A 23673-nucleotide genomic window follows, 5' to 3' on the forward strand; every position below is an offset into this window, starting at 1 on the left:
GGATATAAGCATGTATTAGATAGGAAAGTAAGAATACATTTTGAAAACCAATAGATACACGAAGGGTTTAAAAAAAAGGGGTCAATAAAACAGATTTAAAATTGGGTCCCGTGGCTAGTGTCTTGGACTCACGGCTCAAGGGATCATGATTCGAATCCCACTCTACTCCAACTTGATTCCTATTTTCTAAAAGTGACTCGTTGAAAGTGGCCCTCAAAGTTGAATATTGGGGTAAATCATAAGAACGCAAATATAAAAAAAATAACTTTATCAAAAATAAAAATTAAATACAAATTTACTACCGTCATTTCATATTCTGCAGTCACTGGTCCATAGGGCTCTACGTAAGAAAAACAAATTCAGCGTATCACGTTACGTGAAGGTAAGGTGATTTTTTTTTATATAATTTAAAAGTGGCGTAAATCTTTAATTTCTCGGGATTCCTTTGAATTTCCTTCCACAAACCCATACACCTCCCTTACAAAAAAAACGTATTTGATTACCGAAACGATACGCACCGGACGCGGACAAGGGGACGCGGCTGGGTTGGAGAAGGACAAGGGCTTGTAGAAGGGATGCTAGTAGGAAGTTCAAGATTTACTTCATTTTCAAATTACAAAAAAAAACATAAAAAAAGTATTTGTAAATAATTGATTAAGAATTTTAAAAGGTTTACCATGATGAATGTTCGTCTTAACACCATGTGCACACATACAAATACACCTATACAATAATATTTTACAAATTTGTTTTGAATTGTATAGTGACTTCTTTTTTTGTGATTATTGTAATAAAAAAAAACTTGTGATTATTATTAATACAAAATAGTTGTAAAAATTATCAATATTTCAGTTAAATTTTATAAAATTGTGTAAATGAAATCTATTTCGAATGATTTTTTTTTTAATTAATCTAAATTTTAATGAATTACATAAAAAAAAAAATATTTATTACATTTTTCTTTATTTAACAATTTTAATAATTGTTCTGCGATTATTGGTGAATTATGTTAAATGTTTTTATATTATGAATTGTAAATATATTGTGATACCTTTTACTATTTGTGAACTGAAAATAAATCAACAAAATAAAAAATATTTAAGATGAACGAGATACGCTGCATTAGGTGTCCAGCTGCAGTGCCCTATGCACCCTTGAATGTGGATAGGGGTGTGATGATGAAATAGATGATTTCGCAATATTTTAAAATCATTATTTTTCTTTCTGAATCGATCAATCTAAGCTTGTGTTAAATATGTAGCCGTAGACTATTTCACGCCATGCTATAACGAATGAGTAGAAACTCGATATTCATGTAGGATTTTGTAGCGCTGTGAGTTTACATTCTTGCAGTAAATATCTCGGTTACATTTCCAGGGTTTGACAGCGATTAACCGGTTATTAGAATTGCTGAGCCAACATAAGTCAGTGTCATCACTGGACCGGGAACTCGCAGTGATGTATGGGAAATTTCGGCCATTCTTTCCCTGGCTGACCTCAAAGGCCGTGGGATCCAGAAGGAAAAAAAATGTTTCAATCTTAGAGTATACACTAAATATACACTAAGTCTCAACTCATTTCGCTATTTTGCTATCGGTCCAATAGAAACAGAAACGACTCCATGCACTCGGCAATACCATCACATATAAAAACTTCAGTTTATATAAATCAATTCAAATTTGTTGCAACAGAGAGAGAAAACAATTTTAAGAAGGGAATGTGGGAGTCTAAGCATTTACAAAGCTTATAACCTGTCATTGGCTGGTTCAAGTGGCCACTTTACACACTGTGTGACATTCACCATTCTGCCTATGTTTTAATATCCACTTTTCCTCAACTCTTCCATCTGTTGACTTTTGTGTAGTAAAAGAGCTGAAACCTTTATTTCTTTTTTTCATTTCTTTTTTTTTGCACCACAACAGGACAGGAGGCCTAATTACAGTGGTGAATTACATTACAGAACAACCAGGCTTGAGAAAAATCACATTTTAATTTTTGTGTTCTCACCGGGAATCGAACCCGGAACCTTCCGTGCGTGAGTCAAGCGTCTTGACCACTACACCACGGAGGCCGCCAATTTATCATGCGGGTAAGATTCATCCGGTTGAACCAATACACCTACTAGGCAACGCCTGTTTGTTTGTTTGTTGTTTTATTGTTCCATACACCGAGCGAGGCTTGCGTTTGACAAAAAAATCTAAGATTTTTGAGTCGAATAATATCAATATAAAACTCCGCAAGCAATTTGCCAAGACATATGTATGGAGCATATTGATTTACGGTTGTGAGACATGGTATATGATATTTCTTTAGTTCAGAAGTTACAACAGGGAGAAATATGGATGTTCAAACATTGGCAAAATGGTGAATGTTACACAATGTGTAAAGTGGCCACTTAAACCAGCCAATGACAGGTCATAAGTCCTGTATATGCCTTGATTTCCATATTCCCTTACTTAAGGTATTCTCCATCCCTGATGTAATTTGTTAATCTTAATGACTCCCGAGGGGGTGAAATCCAGTCTTTTGTCTACGAACATTTGGACAAACTCAAATATTGTATTATTAAGAATTATTTATAATTAAAACTTATGGATCATTTTTTATTCAAATAAAAACTTATTAAATTAATTTTATCAAAGTCTATTAAACCGACTACATAGTGGTCTGGGTACCGATAATCACTCGTAAATTCACGTGCATAAGCTGCAATAAAGTTTATATTATCCTTAAACTCAGATCTAAATTTCTTATACCTACATCCCGTTTTACGATGATCATATACTGAGGTATGTGGACTCATTATATATTATATATCACATACTCAAGTATAAATAAAGAATTTATAGTGATAACTGGTGCCAAATAAAAGACGTCTGTTTTATTTAATAATCGTATGATATAATATCATTCAATGGTTCCCAAAGATTGCTTAATGAATATTGTTGTATTATTTAGATTAATTTGTGGATAAAAAACGAAATTTTGTTTTAACTGTGTGGCTATCTATGATGTCACATACGTCTTACATAGATAGAAGAGTTTATTTATCTCTCTTTTTTTCTTAGGTAATAACTGGCGATAATTATATTTTGCCTATTTTAATAAACTATACATCTATGTTTATCACAAAATATTTATTTAACAATTATTGAGACACAAGTCCCAACGCCATGGAACCAAAGTCCCGTGTTGAGTTGGAACGAATATATGTATAACACTTTTACAAATCAATATGACCATATATACTACATAGAACAAAAACAAAGCAAATAACATATAAAAAAATGAGGAATAAACCTTAGGAAATTATGTCTTAATTCAGGCCCGGCCAAACTTTTCGAATGAAGGGTTGTATTAAGAATAAAAAATGAAAGGCAGTCGGCTCGTATAATACCATTATACGACGCCGACGTCGTAAAAAGGAATTTTAACATTAAAAAGAAGTCATTCTTTAATAACCAATAATTTAATGAGAATAATGGAACTTGTTTATTTGTCTCTGTGGTGTATCTTTTTACGTAGTCTAAATTCTTCCCTCCCTGTTACTGCTTTCGATATAGATTCTATGTTTGAAAGTCGATAAATTCTGCAGTATCAAATTAATCTTCTAAATGCATCCTGTGGTCTTGTCCCTTTCCCCTTCTCTATGATTACCGAATGGAACTTCTCGCTACTCCTAGGTCCTGTCGGATATACAGATCTGGTGCTTTTCAAAAAGAATTTCAAGGCTTTTAAAAAGTTTTTAATCATTTCGGGGAATTGATCATGTCCAATCAATTTTATCCCAGTCTACCAGATTTCAGAGAGCTCCTTCGGGCAGCTTTTCTCGTTGACAATGAGCAAATATTCCGTGTATGTGGTCACCGCCAAGGAAATTTATGTCCTCAGATGCGGTGTGCGGTATGTGTTAGGCAAGCTGTATCAAATTACTACTATCGGTAGATCTGTTATAGGTCTTCTCGGATAAAGAGATCTGGTGGCTAAAAAAAATAATTCCAAGTTTTTCTTGGTTTTATAATCAATTTAACCCAAGTCACTGAAGAATTCACTTCCCTCTTCCACAATCTATTGAATTGCATACTACGTACTTCTGGATAACCTTCTTTCAGCACAAAGATGCTAAGGCTATGGTGGCTTCTGTCGTGTAGTTGTCAAGATGCTTGAGTCACGTACGGTAGGTTCCGGGTCCGTGATTTTTCTTAAGTACGGGTGTTCTTTGCTGTAAATCACCACAGTAATTGGACCTCTTGGCCTGTTGTTGTGCAAAAAAAAGGTTACCAGGTTACAGAGAGCTCTTTCGGGCAGCTTTTCTCGTTCGGCAACGATATTTTTTTTCATGTAAATGGGGGCATCGCCAAGGAGATTCCTAGATCCCCTATGGGGTGTTGAATGTATATATATATATTTATAATATATTTAAAAGGCAGGAAAAATACACTTAATATACGATCGTAGCTCGCGGGCCGCAGTTTGCCCAGACCTGTTAAATTGATTATTTATATTATCATTGCTTATCTTACGAGCCTGACTTAAAATTTTGCATGCATGGATTCGGAGAGCGAAGGAATCAAGTCTGCTTAAGAACCGTATCGTACCAACTCATTCCAGTGACAACCTCAACATTTTCCGTCTTGCATGACCTCAATGTGACCTCTGTTGTGTGTGAACATCGTGACACGTGCAATGTGCAACTGTCAAGACTACAGCGCCCATATACGGAGCAGATTACACCCGTAAAATAAATACCCGGTTAATTTGAGACAAAAATTACAAATATCTATTGATTAAACGCCTCGTAGTATAGTGGTCAGCGCGTTTGCCTACCATAAAAGAGGACTCGGGTTCGATTCCTGACATGTTTGACATGGAATATTTTTTTTAAATATGTGTTTTTACACTAAAATATTTTATACTCCCCGGACTGGCATCATCTTACTTTTATGTAACAAAAAAGAGATCAAGATACGCTGCGATTGGTGTACTTATGCAGTGCCTTATCCACCAATAGGTGCGGAAAGGGGAACGATGAATTAATTAATTTAATCAACCGCTTCACAAGTGTATAGCTTATGTTAGATTTTTGTTATTTTCGTTGTGCGTTTTGTAATATAAATAATAAAGATGTACATGTATACCTTGTTTTTAAAACTGTGAATATTTTGTTAATTATCTGTGTTTATTAAGTTAGTCTTCTTTGTTTATTCTCTAATGTAGAAACATTTCAAAAAAGTATGTTATTTAGTGTCTTTGGCACGGATAACCCCCCAGCGAGGGCACATTTTTTTTTATTAATTTAAGTTTGTAAGAGAAAAATATGAATAAGTAAAATAAATTTCGAAATTAATTATTAATTCATTAATGATTTGTTAAATTTATTTTTTTATATTAATATTTTAAGTCGGGAATCGAAACCTTGACCTTTCGCATGGTAGGCAAATGCGCTAACTATTTGACCACAAAGTAACAAATAATACATTATTATGAACTTCAAACAATGGGCTATTCTGAAATGATGCGATGTTACATAGTTATACTAATGGTCACACTCCTACCTTCCTCTCTTTTAAAAAAATATTGCTCCTACCTTGTAAAACTTTTTAAAAAAAATAAGTACTGATTAGTGTTAATTTCTTATAACATGTATCCTATCAGCACATCCGTTAATTTTTTTTGTGAAACTACGGTGGTAAAGGTGTTAAGTGGGATTTGCATTTTTATTGTTGATTAGTGTCCTGACGAAGAGATAAGTACGCCTTGGAACCGGTAGACATAGAAAAGTCGGTAGGCATAAAAAAGCACGTGATTTAAAAAAAAAAAAAAATTATCATTATTATTATTTAAAGCCACTTTACCACAAAAAAACAGAAAAATACTACGCTTTCTTCTCCAATTTTTATTTTATCCTCCTTCATATTTATTTCAAATAAAACGGAATAAGATTATACCGACAATGTTTGATTATGTCCAAATGCTTGCAGACTGGCTGGATTTCCTCCCTAGGGAGTTGTTCATAATTAAATTTATTTCAACAGAGGGGGAAAAATTTTCTGAGAAAGGAATATGGAAGTCTAGGCATTTACAGGGCTTATGACCTGTCATTGGCTGGTTTAAATTGTTTTCAGGCGTTGCCTAGTAGGTGATTTGGTTCAGCCGGATGAATCTTACCCACGTGATAAAGGTTTCAGCTCTTTTACTTCACAAAAGTCAACAGATGGAAGAGTTGAGGAAATGTGGATGTTCAAACATAGGCAGAACGGTAAATGTTACACACTGTGTAAATTGGCCACTTAAACCAGCCAACGACAAGCCCTGTAAATGCCTAGACTCAACAATTCACAAAAGTCAACAGATGGAAGAGTTTAGGAAATGTGGATGTTCAAACATGGGCAGAATGGTGAATGTTACACAGTGTGTAAAGTGGCCACTTAAACCAGCCAATGACAGATCATGAGCCCTGTAAATGCCTAGACGTCCATATTCCCTTCTCAGAAAATTTTTCCCTCTCTGTTGAAATAAATTTAAAGATTATACCGGATACAATAAATACTACCGTGTGTATTTTGTAGTGTATTATTTTAATGGCGTGCCCATTAGGAAGATTTTTTCATATCCAGTATTGGTCCTTTTTCTCGGACTGTTCCCGATCGTGGTTCAATGGGCCACATCCCTTCTTTTTTTGTGAATGGTGGTCAAAAAAAGCACCCCGAAATGAAAACGTCGGTTAAAAAATCATTAACAGATAATAATCTGACAGATACGAACAGTCAACCAAACAGATAGGTGATTTAACAAATGTAAATTAACCGGAAATGATTTTAATAACACAATTAAATATCTGTACACATCTCTGGGTCAATTAGATAATAGAGATCCAATAAATTAAAACACAAAGTTTAACACTCACGAATGTAGAATGTCAACCGATCTTATAACTTTGTACAAAATTTAAAAAACATTTTCATTTATTTTATAAAAAAGATAAAGTCAACAATAATAATGGCGGCCTCCGTGGTGTAGTGGTCAAGACGCTTGACTTACGCACGGAAGGTTCCGGGTTCGATTCCCGGTGAGAATACAAAAATTACAATGTGATTTTTCTCAAGCCTGGGTGTTCTGTGGTGTAATTCACCACTGTTATTAGGCCTCCTGGCCTGTTGTGGTGCAATAATGAAATAAAAAATACAATAAAAATAATTAAATTAAAGATAAGGTTGAAAGACAAACCAGTGAAATTTCTAAATAAAAATCATGCATATTAAATTATGGTACATTTTAAAATGTGTGCGTGCGTATCCGATATACGTTTATATATAAGTAAAAGGGTGTGTATTTGTAAGAGAGTAAGTGTACAGGTGTGTTTTTTGTGTATTTATGTGAGAGAAAGTGTTCAGTTGTATGTAAGCGTGTGCATCATTAAAAAGCAAGTAGGAGTGTATCGCAGCCGGATGGATCGAGTCTTAATGTATTTTTAAATAAATCGAGGGTTATTTATTTATTTATTTATTTTGTTCATTAACGCCCAAAAAACATTTACAAAAAATAAAAATGAAATACATGCTAACATACTAAATAATAAACAGAATATACAGAAAAAAATTGTGAAATTAGTTAAAAAGGATATGATAAAAAGTTTTACAAAGTAAAAAAAAAAACAATAATAACAAAGGTATGCAAGAAAAAACAGTAAGCATATAAACTAAAAATGCAAAGATATAAGCTTATGAAATAAATTATGTAAAGCAAACAATAAATAAAGTGTTACGGTAAGCAAGAAAGACATGTTAAATACATCAATATTTGAACAAAAATTTTAATGAAAAGAAGGTTTTTTTATTATTAATAATCGAATAAGGTATTCAGGTTGCACTCAGGCGCTTCCTTTTGAAATATTTTAGGGGTACTAAAACCACACCTTTTTCACTCGAATTAGATCGCAATTTTTAATAAGGAACGGTGAATAGATCTAGATTCACCTGTTCTTCCTTTTATGTTTACCTGTTCTGTCCTGTCCCAACTTTCCAAAGCTGATTAGGCGGCGTGAGATTTGAGTCCCATTCATGTTGTTATTTTTTTCCAAACACCTCACAATAACCGCCAAATGTGAAAGGCTTTAGAGGTTTATAAATTAATTTATTATTGGAAAGAAAAAAATATTGTAATACATTTTTTTTTTAATCATACTTTTTTTTGTACTCCCAGGAGTTACAACAAACTTATTTTGAAATATACCGAGTCTGTAATATTCTGGCTTGAAAGGGGAGATTTGGCATTGTTAGCACACTAGCCCACCACTCAGTAGCTAGGCTTTTCAAAGATCTGGGCTTGTAGTGCGAGAACTTATTTACCGCGACCAGTTACCAGTAACTGTTTATTTATGTCGGTATTTATTTTTATCCGTCTCGTGGTCTAGTGTAAAGCGTGTTTACCTATATTAAAGAAGGTCTTGGGTTCGATTCTGGATTCCAACAAGGACAGCTTACCCACGACATACCGCATCTGAGGACATAAGTCTCCTTGGACTCCTTTCAACAAGGACATCGAATATTTATTTAAAAGCCTTACACATATAATAAAAAATAGTCCAGAAAAGGCGTAGAATCATATTTGAACACATCGGACTGTGTCCAATAATCCCCTTACTATGGCCTTCTTTCGAGTTGTCTTGTTACATGACCTGATTTAAAGTTTATCCTAATCCAATTTTACCATTTACTGTAGCCATATTTTAGCCATTCTTTGATTGTCCATTCGTTCTATCTATATTCGTTTTGCCTACTGGCTTAATTAAATGCCTTAGGTAATAAATAGTGTGAGTTATTTTGTACAATTACTGGATGTTTTCGGACACGCTTCTGGGTACTTTAGCACAACAATCGTGTACGTCCAATAACCATTTTAAAGAGTTATTATGACAATTACGCTATACTTGAAAAACGAAATACGAATCAGACGCTAACTCAACCCTTTAAGTAAAATAACTTTAAATGATCTTTTCTGTCAAAACAAAATCATTATCTAAAAACTTACTTTTGACATTTCGTTTTTACTATTTATTTTAAATATCAAATAGGTACTTTATAACCGTCTATGTTTTTTTTTAAATCTTTCCATAAAAATTCTCGATTTTTTTAAAGTAGTACCTACCTACCTTAGATAAATTATTGTAGAGTTTAAGTCCATTGTATAGTATTTCGACTGTCCTGCACTTATCTTTCTTTTTTTATGTGGTAGTGCTGTTGTTGCCTTGTATTATATTTATGTCAGGATTTCTAGTTAATGTTATGTTACCGTATTATATGTTCTTCAATGCAATTTTGTCTACAATTTTTAACGTCTGGATTTTCATCAAGTGTTTTCTGTCAAACTGGTGTATTTTTTTAACAGTTGCATTGTAGCGGTCAGGTAAAGTAAATTGTATAGTGTATTAAAAGCCGTTTACACGTGGACAATACAGTATTGTGTTATCCTTGACTCGACCATTGTTCACGTGTAAACAGCGATTCGTAGAATAAAAAATTGTCCCGAGACATCGCCACTGAGATGGACGGGCAGGCTATCTCCGCGGAACAATGATTACCTCACAACCGCGCGCGGCGCCAGTGACATTGTTCTCTTGTGAACATGCACGGACGGGACCTTGTGGCATTACAGATTTGTCGACGTGAATGTGTCGCTGCCGCACATTTTTTCTGCCGAAAAAGGAGACAGAAAAAATCGTTTTTGTTATTTTGTTCGTTCTTTTAAAATTCCTATATTAAAATAAATTAAAAATTTCTTGAGCTCACTCGTAATAAACGCCGTCGTGTATTCATTTTCGTAGCGGTCGAAAAAAAAAAGTATCCCAATGTTTAAATTTTCATGGTTAAAATATTCAGTTGTTTATATGATGTCCCAACTATTCTGCCGTCATAAGAAAGAAGGACGCATCTAACATGTTTTTTGAAAATAAGTTAAATACATATTCGGAATCAGGAAAAAAATACGCATCTACTGGTACTTGAATTATCTTCCTCAAATAACCACAACACTATTATTTTCACTAATAAATTAGACTTCACTGCAAAAAGTTTTGAAAATTACTAAATATAAAAGGCGGTTCTGACTTATATATTTATAAAAAGCTTAATAAAATACTTTTTTTTTTTCTATTTCGTTTTTAAAAACATCTGAAATGAATGATTATTAGGTCGGCGTTACTAGTTTGAAAATCAGTAAATGGCCAGTAACGTCTTTTTTATTTAGTTGAGTAGAATCTATTGGCATACTAACACTAAGAAAGAAAGACATTTACTTAATCACTAAATAAAAAGGGCATATCTAGCCAGAAACGTATTTTCATTGGAGTATAAGAAATTTTCTTGTATTTTTTTTACTAAAAAGAAAACAAAAATATTATTTTTTAAACTTATAACGTAATTTTTTTTTAAGTTTGGGTTTCGTCTAAGAGAAGAGACTATTGCAGGAGACTGCTGCGAGACATTGCATTGATAATAAATAATATAATAATATGGATGCTTCCACTTTCTATTGTATCCTAACTCAACACAGAGCTCTTAGCCTCATGGAGTTAAGAATACTTTATTCATTTTTGTAATGTGTATTTGTATAGCAATAAACTAATAAAAATAAATGAAATATATATTTATATATTTTTTTAGTGAAAAAAATTCTTGCCAAAATAAGTGTAAAATTGTGAAATGATTGGGACAAACATTATTAATAATAACGTTTCTAACTCTTTAATTGAATGAAAATTCGTGTTTAAAGAGAGAGTTCTTTTTACATTTATTTATAAATAAATGTTTTTTGGTTTTTGATTTTTCTTTTTATTGTTTCGTTTCCAGTTTTATGTCTATAATATTTTTTCTGTTACATTTGTTTAAAATGGACTTAATTCAAATTCTACTTAAATTATAATATTTAAATATTGATTTATTTAATACAATATTTTTGTATATCGTGTCGTCTGTACATTCTTACTAGTTATACGTATTTGAATGTACCAAATTCGGTATTTTATTTCTTACTTTATATATTTTATCTTTGTACCATACTTGTAAAAGCCCTCTGGGCTTTTATGTGAATTAAATAAAGAAAAAAATATATTTATCAGGGTTTGTTATATTGTATAAGAGATTTTATTAACCCTTGAAATGCAATGTAAATTTGTCTATTAGCGTAGCCACACAAGAGTTAAAAGAGAATAGGAATAAAAGGGTTAAAAGATTCAATAAAGCCCATAGTCACGTACTCCCCGCAGGATGCATTATTTATATGGCGAATAATCTAAAAATATTTATGCCCCCGCATTACATAACTTATTTATGATTATTCCGACTTCAGCCACATAGAATCTGGCTTGTTAATCACGAACTCTTGTTTATTTTCAAGGATAAATGATGGGAGCTTTGATGGTTTTTTCAAAAGTTGAATACATGTCTCTGTAGCGACATGCTCAATGGTTTTATAATCTTTATGGCCTTTGGTTTGTTGAATGGCTCAATGCACCTGTAATACGGAATACTATGTCAATAGCTTGCGCTGTGATCAATAAATTTGCGTATGGAATTGTAAGAACCTATTGCTCGCTGATCAATTCCAATCGTTTAAGCATAAATATAACTTGAATATTTTTTTGTAAATCAATCAATTTGATTTTTTACCACATAATTTTTTTTTCAACAATAATAACGCCCGAGAGGCTTTTATATGTAATATAATACAATGTTTTTTTTTTATTATTATTTTATTTATTGGGGATATCAACAGTAATACATGTAATACAAATATAACAAATAACATATACAGAGAATAAAACCAATGACAGATATCCACAGAAATACATTAAATACACGTACAATACATACTAGTGTGTTTGTGTGAGTGTAAGTGAGTGAGAGGGTGGGTGTGTGGGTGTTATATTGGAAAGAGGGTGTCAGGTATCGAAAATATAAATATATATAAAATATTAAGAAATAGAGATAAAATTTAATAAAATAAAATAAAACTTTATTATTGAAACTAAGTATAAGACAAAAAAGAATATTTTAAGATGCGCATTTTAAATGTTATTTTTTTACAATCAAATGGATCAATAAGGGGAAAGTTCAAATTATATTCACTAGCAAAACGTATGAGTGGAGAGTTCTGGGCATAGTTCGTACGAACTGCTGGCACATGAAATAGAGAGCTCGACGTGTGACGGGTGCGGTAGCCGGGGACATTTAATGATAACTCTGACAAAAGAGCCGGACTATCAAGGCGTCCACTGAGTATGTCAAAATAATACAATGAGGAAGTTCAGTGTTTTAAAAAAAATATATTTACGAACTATCAAACTATACCAAAAAATAAATAAATTGTTACTCGTATTACAATCGCTACGTTAATTTTTATTTTTCTTAATTCAACATATAATACATAAAGTAGATATTATATTCCCAGGAGTTATAAAAAAAACTCATTTGGTAATCGAGATATCTGTCTATTACTTTCAATTTATTTCATAAAAACTTCAGCTATTGCAACAAAAATACAACCTTTAAAAATAAACCAAAATTTAAGTCAAATAAAGTTTTGTACGTTTTACCAAATACAAAGATATGCTACATTTACTTTGACGGTACTGGGCCCTATGTACCATCATGACAGACGAGAGTTTAATGATAATGATAAGCCCTCATTAAATTTTTTTTTTTTTAAATATATGTTTAAAAACATCAGATTTTCCGTAAAAGTAACGTTGGAACGTATAATATTTTACACGTTATACCTACCGCATACTTATATCAAACAATATACGTTTCTAAATGGCTTGAAATCATACGAGATCTGGTATGTAATTTATATAATAGGTTCTATGCTCCTGTCGACTTAAGTAGACTTCCATTCCGCAAACAAAATTAGCCTTTAGGGTCACTCATTTCCATCATGGCTGATGTTCGTATATGCAACTACAGTACGTATAAACAAATATTTACATTTACTTGGCATTCTTCTAAAAAACATATCTCTAATTGCCAGGAAAGATTAATGACTTCTTGTGCCAACATAAGTATACATGTCCGTAAGTTGTACATATCTTTAATAATATTATGACTACCTATCTAATGCTTACATGTGGATACATAAAAAAGTGGCTCCTATATTTCTACTGTCTAGCATATATTATGAAGTGGTTAGAGCGTTGAAATTCCTGACGAAAAAGTCTCTAAATTTATTTAACTTAGTACCTACCTTTGTTATAAAACCTCAAATCAATTACAAACCACGGGAGTATTTAATAAATATTGAATTTTATATAATGTGTCAAACAATCATTTAAATCAGTCAAGGAAACAAACCCTGTAAATCTAAACACTTTCATTTTATTTTCTAAAATCAATTTCTCTTTGAATATAAATCTATTTTCCTAAATGAAGATATTTAAGATTCATCGTTTTTATTATTAGATACTATATTTTTCGTATTTTTCTTTTTTTGTTATTTTTTTTTATGGATTAAGCTCACCCAACCTTAAAATATTTAGGTACTGGAACGACTAATGATAACAATTATAGTACCGAGATTAGAACACGGCTATTGGCAGCAAACAGATGTTATTATGGCTTGTTTAAACATCTAGGATTCAAATTGCTTACAAGAAAAACTCAGACTATTATTTACAAAAGTCTCCTCAGATAGGTCATTACATGTGGTGCCGAATGCTGGGTTATGACCAAAAGAGATGAAAATATGGTATTAGTATTCGAAAGAAAAGGAAGGAAGATATCTGGTGCTGTCAACCAAAACAGAGTGTGGTGGAGACGGTTTAATCATGAATTAGAGGCACTGTATGGCGAACCCATCATTGCACAATTCATCAAAATAAGAAGATTACAATGCTTTTGCCATGTGCACAGAATGAATGATAACCGCACCCCAAAAAATATTATGTATACCACTCCGGAAGGCAGACGAAGCAGAGGCAGACCAAAATTAAGATAGCTGGATAATGTGGAAAGTGACATTAGAGCGATTGGCCCGACGAGCTGGAGAAGAGCCGCGGGGTGCAGGGACGAATGGAGACAAATTCTGGAGGAGGCCAGGGCCAACAACGGGCTGTAGCGCCACTGATGATGAATCTTACCCAAATCTATGTGTGTAATTTCAACTGACCATATTTATTTCATAACCATAAAAAAATGTTTATCTGAAGCTACACTTGTTGTACAAATGCAGTAGCTATGCACCATTAGCTACTGCAAAGAGAGAAAATGTACGATTTTGCGAAAAAAAATTAAAAGGTAATTGTGCATTATTATTTTTTGTGATAAAACGCTCATTAAATGAGAAAAAAACATTAATAGAGAAAAAAAAACATAATTGAAACAAACGGTTAAGGAATATATGTTAAATAACTCATAAATGAAATATTTGTACATTGTTATTATCAAAACACACATAAAATATTTTTTTATCTAGTTTGTTTTTGAATAAGGATCATTGACTGTCAATGAGAATTTTGAAATACAAGTACCTATATTAAAAAAAATAGTACAAGTGACACTACTCATGTAATGTATACGTTTGTGTATGTTTTGTATGTGCGTTCATGTGTGTGTGCGTGGATGTCTCGGAGTGCGCATTTGGTATTTTTATTTATTTTAATTTATTACCTCCATGGAAAACGCAAATGTTAACAATTATTATTTTTTCACTTGAAATTCTTATTTATTTATTTTTTGCCACATTTAATGTTAATATCTTTTGCATAATTTATGAAAACTTAATTGGTGTTTTTTTATTGTTATTTTTAATACTTATTATGTATGACTATGTTTTCTGAATAAAATAAAATAAACTAAAATACTCAAAACAACACATAAACTGTCACTATACTTATAAAGGTGCCATTTATCAGTCATAGTTTTTGTTTGTTCGTAAAGCTTCTATTATACTACTATTACATTGTTATAATTTTTACAATAGGATTATGATGTTTCTTATAATTAAATTTATACTTTTTTAATTAGACTGATTTCATCGTTCATCAGTCATGTCAACATTACGCACCTACATATAAACAATAATGGCAAGACAAGGTACAACGCACTACACTTCACGTATACGCATAAGTTTCTCTTCGTAAGAATTTTCTTTACACAATAGTAATGTATGCCTAGTACAAGTTCACTGCTCTTCTTAATGAACCAATGAAACTGAATCTGAACTATTATCTTCATACATTTTACTCACGCTTAATCATTATAATTAGCAGTGATTTGTTAAGAGCTTGAATTGTTTTTGGATGAATGCAAATTTGAAAGTGAAGGCTTGTAGTACCAACATATAAATATCTACTTGAATCTAATGAATGCCAGAATCTTGAATCACGTTTTTAGTATTGTAAGCCAATAATGTTCATAATCACAGGAAATAAAAAAAACAATTTAACACACCCATTTTTGCACATTAGCAGTCGGTATTTGCGATCATCGTTTTTTAAAATATGTTTTTAAATTTATTTATTCATGTAAAGACACATTTACAAAAAAAATATTCCTTACTATATGAGGCCAAAAATGTTGTGATGAGTTAGGATACAACGAAATTAAAAGTGAATTTTTTTATATTAACATAACCTTCAATAAACATTTCATTTATCTTTTCTGAAAATGTCGTATTTATATGATTCCACACACTTATATAATACAATATTAAGATACAGTTTGTGTCCTTATAAAACTAAATGCATTTTTATTTTGTGCAGCTGGTAACACATAATAAAAGCCCGTTTTATTCATATTTTATTTTGATTGAGATAAAAAATATATTTTACTAAATTAAACACTAAAAAATAAGAAATAAACAACAAAAACATTTCTTGGTATTCTTTTACTCAACAAAAAGATCGTTCTGGATTTTTTTTAATCTTCTGATCTTTAGTGAAAAATTTCAAAGTACCTACTGTAAATTTACTTTTTAAAACTTGTAAATCATACGTTTTTGAGATCATTTGATATTTTGGATTCTAAAATCAAAAGTTAGATCGCAGCACTAGTTCATAATACATGTTTCATCCATATTTTAAATTGGAAAGCAGTGTTGATTGAAATCGACAAGATAAATCGCACGAGGACAATGCATCTACTATTACCCAACAGTAAAAAGTGATAATGGTTTATACGAGGGAATTTTCGATGTGAGCGAAAGCGCGTCTGGTTCATCAGTTGCTTACCTGAAGCAAAAACACAATCGTCGATGTAATATAGAATGTAACCACGTGAAGAAATGGTATTATACCAATTGTTCTTGTAATCTCCCAAGGTTTTGCCGTAACCATGGAAGGCATGCGGACAACTGGGAAAAAGTCATCGACACTCATAGTACAAGTTTCTATTTCATTATATCGGCTTCGCAATGTCAAGAGCCAGATGAAGGCTCGCCGCTAAATTCCTTCGCCACTCTCATTTCCAGTACGTAATCGGTCTCCATAATCTCGCTAATAAGATGCCGGGAAATCTTAGGCTTATAACTGTATCGACTCGGTTTCTTTACCTTATCGGCAACATTGTTTTTAAATTAAATCATCAATGCCAATAACAATGTTTTATTTACTATCCCCGAATTCTACTTTCACGAAATAAAGATATCAAAAATCACAATACACGATCACAATACTAGAGAAAAGAACAAAATTAGACTTCCATTTAGGAAAAAGGCAAAGTCACAAAATTCGATTTTATTTAAAGCAATTAAAAAGTATTACGAAATGGAAAAAAAAAAAAAATATATTTATGAAAAAAAAAACATATCAAAATTTAAAATAATGGTCAAGACATATGTGATAAACAATTTATAAATTAAATATATTTGCAATGTTATTATTAGAACACACATAACAATATGTATGATATGTGTGCCCTACTTTAAAATTTAAATAAAAATATAAAAAAAAAAAATAAATACACTGCAATTGGTGAACATATTTAATTTTCTGATTCCCAAACGAACAAACCATCACGCCTTTTCCCTGTAGGGGTAGGCAGAGAGGATAGAACGCCATAACACTCTATCTTGGCATACAAACCTCGCTTCCTCTACATTCATACATCTTCACATGCATGCACGCCGATTATTCCTACTTTTGACATGTCCATCTTCAAGTGTTTGATAGACTTGATCGTGCCATGTCTTTCTCGGTCTTCCTCGTTTTCTGCATCCATCAACATTTGCATCGTAGATCCTTTTAGCCGTTCTTTCGCTGTCCATTCGTTCTACATGTCCAAACCAACGCAGCACCCCTTTCTTGATTCTGTCAATAATGCATGTCTCAGCCTTACACACTTCACGGATCTCGACATTTGTGCACCTATCATACATCGTTTTACCACACATTCGCCTGAGGGATCGCATTTGGACAGCATCCAACCTACTTTCATCTTCATTTTTTTGATTCCCGTTATGTGTAAATACTGGAATGACTAGTATCATGAAAATTAGACTTTATCAATGAAAAACTGAATACTGATTGATTTGTTGAATAAAAAAAAAACCATGATAAATATATTAAAAAAATAATTACCCTCGTACCTATATGGGCATTTTTAGCAAAGTCACATCTGAAAAAAGTAGAATTAATCCGATCAAAAAACCTCGAACGCTGTATTTCCTTACGTAACATAAAAACGCATTTTAGTTTTAAAAATATTAATATTATGAGATAATTATAATACTACACTGGCTATAAATTTATTAACAATTTAACAATGAGTAAAGGTATTAATTTTTGACCATTTTATTATTTCAGTCTATTTTTAAGCGGATGGTATACGTTTGATCAAAAATTATCAGCAATAATTTTCAGAGAAATCAATACCTTAAAAAACCTTTTATCTCTACGCAAATGATAGACTCGATTTTGATCGTAAAAAATAACTAATGCGATTAGATAATGCATTGATCCACTTCCGGTCTTTTTTGTCCCTCTTGGTAAATTATTGAGGCGCTAATTCTATTACTTTTTTATAAACTTATGCTATCTCTGTTTTGTTTTGGTAAAATATATAAGTATTTCTCATAAAGTAGAGAGTGTGCGAAGTAAAAGGCGGGTGAATAGCAATAGCAAAAACTTGCTCTAAGATCATTGAATTGTGTAGACGCGCATTACTTAGCAGTCACTTCGCTTTTAATTGTGCTCTTTTCAAAACAAAGGTAATTATAATTACATCTAATGAAAACGAAATCACGGGTTATCGCGGAATCCGGAGAGTGCGGAAAATTAAATTTGGCATTATATTAAGAATTAATGTTTACTATCATTTCCCACATTTTCGCTTATCCTGTTGATTACATTTTTTATTTTTAAAATAACAATGCCTTTAAATTCGGTACTGAGTGAGATGCAAAACGGTGATAGAATTTTTTTTTAAGTAGAAAAGTTACGTGGGTAAATTATTGTATATTTAAAATCTAAAAATTTGAGCTTTAAATGTATATTTTTATAAAATCCTAAAACGATACCTTCTACTGAACGGTTACTTTTGTTCAATTTTTGTAAGCTGATAGGCATAAAACAGCGAGTTTTCTTATTAAAATATTTTAATGTTATAATGTTTGAGTATGTCCAAATGGTTGCAGACTGGATTTCCTCCCTAGGGAGTTATTCACATTTAAATTTATTTCAACAGAGAGGGAAAACATTTTTGAGAAGAAAATATGGAAGTCTAGGCATTTACAGGGCTTATGAACTGTCATTATTATTATTATTAGTATTATGGATAACTTATAGAGCGCCAGTTTCGTAATAAAATACCTCAAGGGCGCTTTACATAGTGATATTGTTAAATTAATTTAATTGAAGCTTTTAAATTTGTAATTTAATTAAAACAATTTATTTTGTTGTCACATGCTACGGATTTATTCAAATGATTTAGGGAACAAGTAGGTTTTAAGTTTTTTCTAAAACATCACTTCACTTTTACAGCCTCGCACCTCTGCTGGGAGAGTATTCCAAGCCATAGGGCCTGCGACCGCAAATGCGCGTTCACTAAACTTAGTGCGCTGTTTGCGTAGCGGTATAATAACTTTTCCTCTCGCCGTAAACGTAGCTGATCTAAGCGTAAGACGCCTGTCAGCTAGTTCATCTGGAATGCATAGTTCACTTAGATATTCTGGAACAGAGTTGTGCAGTGACTTATATATAAGCCAACAGAGTTTGTATTTGACCCTCTGTGGAAAACGTAGCCAGTGTAGTTCCCGAAGTAGTGGAGTGATATGACTGAACTTAGAGATTCCGAAAACAAGTCTCCCTGCGGAATTTAATACAGTCATTGGCTGGTTTAAGTGGCCACTTTACACACTGTGTAACATTCACCATTCTGCCCATGTTTGAACATCCACATTTCCTCAACTATTCCATCAGTTGACTTTGAAGTAAAACAGCTGAAACCTTTATCACGTGGGTGAGATTTATTCGGCTGAAGCAAATCACTAACTAGGCAACGCCTGAAAACAATTTTCCAATTTTTATACTTCTTCTTTTACCAGGTAGTAATTCAACAATGTTTGAGTATGTCCAAATGCTTGCAAACTGGCTGGATTTCCTCCCTGGGGAGTTATTTATATTTTAATTTATTTTAATAGAGAGGGAAAAAACTTCCATTTTCCCTTCTTAAAAATGTTTTCCCTCTCTGTCGAAAATTTTTTAAATATTTGAATGATTACTACTTCAAGATGTTACAAATTTTTAAGCAATTGAGAACCTTTACCATTTTTAAATTAATATGGCTTGATAACGCTGATTATATTATATTATGTAAGGACCGAATTTTAAATGAGTCAACTCAGTCTTAAAAATTTCAGGATTACGGTAAAACCCAATTTTATCGTGGTTTAACTTTTATCAATTCTCGATCAAATTTCCAGTAAAGGGGAGCTGCTTTGTTTACGTTTTACGCTTGGCTTATTTTCTTTAAGTCTCCCTTACGTAATTTGATGGCGGTTACAAATTTCATCCACAAAGGGCTTATTCTAAGGTGCAGGTGATATTCGCCTCAATATTTAAGTGTAACGGTCACCATCCAACAGGTGCTATTTTACTAAAGCAGGTATTCTTATACTATTATATAAAAACGTGAGGAGCACATACCGAGGCTCTAATTAGGTTCGTATAAAAGGTTAAAAAAATACTCGATATATTTAAACAATATTTAGGGAAAAAACAAATCTTTTCGTATGAGTTTACTTAATTTACACCTCAGAGATTAAATAGAAATTGGCAGACATTTTATTTGGAAGAAGACAGATCGGGCGATTCTAAATGCAAAATAGTTTTTATGTTAAGCTTAAATTTTAATTTTTAATTTCGTGTATAAAATATGTACCTTTGGGGATAAAACACGGGAGTCCAGTTTTTGCCGTTTTGAAAATTAAAAACGCAGAAATTATCGCAATACGCTTTTTTAATATGTGAATAAACCACCGAAGTCTATTTTCGTCCTTAAAATAATTTTTAGTAAGAGGAAATAAAAATCTGATATCATTTTTAATGCAAAAAGCATTAATATGTACTACTATAATCAAAATAATAATTATTCTTATTTAAATTCTTTCATTGGTTAAAGTTAGCTAATTTGCTTTAAAAGTTGCACAATTTGGATATTGCACAATCAAAATATCTTGTTTCCTGGACGTTCAATGTGACTCCTATAGTTTATTCTTTAAGGTACAGAAATAATTTTGATTATTATGTGTTTTAATAATCTTTCTGCGACATTTAAGTTTCTGCTCTTTTACTTTATAAAAAGCAACAGATAAATAAATATGGCGTGATCAGAGGGTGAATGTTACACATTGGGTAAAGTCATCACTTAAACCAGCAAGTTAAAGTCAACATAAGCCTTGGAAATCCCCAGACTTTTACTTGTCACAGAAAAAGTTATTATTTTCTATTAGGTTTCATAGAATCTAGTTTTTTTTTACCAGTGATTATTAAGTTTCTTACCTTTTTGAACCAGCGTTTTTTTAATGATTCAATTGCTTAAAAAACTTGTTTCCTTTTCACATTCTATCCGTATTACCTACTAGTAGTTTATGATACAGATATCATAAAAGTGTTTGCGTCGGTAACAAAATTTAATCGTCGGATTAAAAACAGATTACTAGGAGTCTTATTATTTCTGTAATTAGATTTTTCATACAGTGATAAAGGTTTCCATTGGTGTTTTTAAAAAAAAAATTGATATGTTTACAATATTATTGCGAAGATACGTACAAAAGGTAACCTCAAATTAAGTTCGCTAAATAACAAGATCGATTTATATTACATGGAGTTTTTATTATGTATTTATATCATAGTAATAATTTTTTTACATAATGAGATCACTACTAAAAAATTCAACGGCAAATAATTTTAAAATAGTCACGTGTATTTGTTATTTATACGCTAAGGTTTATTGATTCGGCTTTTTTTTTAAATCCCGCATTTTGATTGAAGAACACGTTCCATTAAAATAATAAAAACAGGTGATGTAAATTAGTTCATACTAAATCAAGTTTGTAAAACACCTGGAGATATAAGTCTTAGTATATTATTTATCATAAATACTTTTAGGTAATGCATATTCCATTCGGTAGGAACGCAAAAAATGCATTGGACAAAATTAAAAGTTTTCATGTTACGTCTTAATTTTATACAATAGTACAAGGGCGAATCGGGTTGTGGTGCCACGGCTAGTGTTGCGGACTCACGAATCAGAGGTCCAAGGTTCGAACCCCACTCTACCTCAACTCGATTTCCATTTTCTAATGGTGAATTATTTACAACTCGTTGAAAATGGCCACCAAAATTGAAATATTTGGGTAGATTATAAGAACGTTAATATTTCTTTTAAAAAAAAAACTATTAAGAGATTAACCATACAAACTCATATCTCAACAGAGATGCAAAATCGTCACTGGAAAAAAATAACGTTTTTGTTGAAATTGACATACAAGTCTTTTTTTTCAAAGAATTTGTAAAAACATACCGTAATTTTTATGATAATTTTAGTGTACAAAATCACTTTCTTATTTATTTCTATTTCAAATATCATTGTCTTCGTTTATAAATTATTGTTATTCCTTAAATGTGTTATTATTATACATAAATGCCAGTACTTTATCATGTGAATTTAATGTGTTGATTGCTAATACCCATAATAGGACAAAAGCTCCATGAATTTAAAATATAATGCGTTTTCAGATAAAAGCTGTACAATTGCCAAAAAGTGTAAGCAAACAATAATGAACTACGAGGTTGACTTCATCCCTGCATATTTTTTATGATTTTATAACATGCAAGAAAAGTATTGCGAATTTACTTACATCGTCTTCTCCCACGTAGGAATAGACCTCCAATTTGTCAATCCTGATGGTTCCTTGAAACGGGTAGCAAAGAGCACCTCTGGATACAGAAGCAGTAGTCCAAACAGATGCTGGCAACTCTGGGGGGGATCTCGGGTGGCGGAGATGAGCAGGACGCCTCGGGGAAGGTGACACCACCAACCCAAATTCTTGCGGAATCAATACAAGAGTTTCCATTGTTCAATTTTATCAGTTTGTACACTTAAAAAAACCTAATTGAATCACCTTTTTTATAAAAAGCGTTACTTTTTATGTTGAATAATCAAATTCAAATGTAGTTTTTACGAGTTTAATAACACTTCAATCAACCTTGAAGATATTATAATGTTCGCAAATGGCTTTTGTTGTTTATTCATAAGTCTATCATTAACAATTCTAGAGTCAATCTTGTATCATTGCTTGTCGCTGTGCCCTGCATTATCTCCCATCGACTCGTTAATTTATCTTGTCTCGATATTCCAGACTAGTTTTGTTGTACGTCGGAGTCGAATGTCATCGTTAATAAATTGATATCATATCAGAAGTGTCTCCAAGGACGAGGCTAGCTCGGCCGTGCTGTATGAACCCTTAGATGTGTCAAGTTCGTAAGATAAAGCCATACCACTTCGGGTATCAATTAAAAATATCGAAGTTTATAACTGGAACACTGTCGGATTAAATGACACAACCGTTCAATCCAGTTCTCGATTCACTCGCTTATGGGTTGTGAGATAAATCAGGTTCCTTTTTTTTACTCGGTCGGACGAAATATCAATGACCAATTATAAAGGCAAAAATTGTCATATCGTATTAACACCTACGACCGATCACTGATGCGTGGGAATTGAAAAATAAATAAAACCTTTTTATCAGCATTCGATGTTTGTATTATTATATTATTAATTATTATTTTAACTTATTTGAAAGTCTTGTCTCGATTGTTTCACGTGACAGTTTTATCAGATATGAATAATAAATCTGCATTACAAGTTCTCATTTAACAAATTAATTCATTCTGTCGGTATTATCAAAGGATTTATCCTCTATACAACAAGTCTCGGTTTAATATTTCTGTTATTGTTCCAATCAATCAATTACGATTTCAAAATCGATTTTACGTATGATTATCATTAACAATAGGAGATACAGTTTGAGTCTATTAGCACTTCATAAGAATAATAACGAAATTACTGCACGATCAAACTCGATGATTAATTACGACAATCTAGAATAAATTATTATAATATCTATTGTTCTTATCAGAAAATACTTTAACGTTATAATAATGTATTTTTAAAACAGTAA

At 31.9% G+C, this 23673-nt stretch overlaps 1 protein-coding gene across 1 annotated transcript in view; it reads right to left on the reverse strand.

Moving 5' to 3' along the window:
- Nucleotides 1-23175, reverse strand: part of LOC148282896 (uncharacterized) — a 197088-nt gene extending 173913 nt beyond the window's left edge. Inside the window, exon 1 of the mRNA XM_088224317.1 lies at nucleotides 22351-23175. Coding sequence (XP_088080443.1) covers nucleotides 22351-22566 — 216 coding nt within the window. The 5' untranslated portion in view covers nucleotides 22567-23175. The remainder of the gene's footprint in view (nucleotides 1-22350) is intronic.
- Nucleotides 23176-23673: the final 498 nt, after the last annotated feature.

The sequence above is a fragment of the Micrasema longulum genome, unplaced genomic scaffold (assembly GCF_059751315.1).
Source record: "Micrasema longulum isolate JH-2025_06_02 unplaced genomic scaffold, ASM5975131v1 h1tg000279l, whole genome shotgun sequence".
NCBI classification, from domain to species: Eukaryota; Metazoa; Arthropoda; class Insecta; order Trichoptera; family Brachycentridae; genus Micrasema; species Micrasema longulum.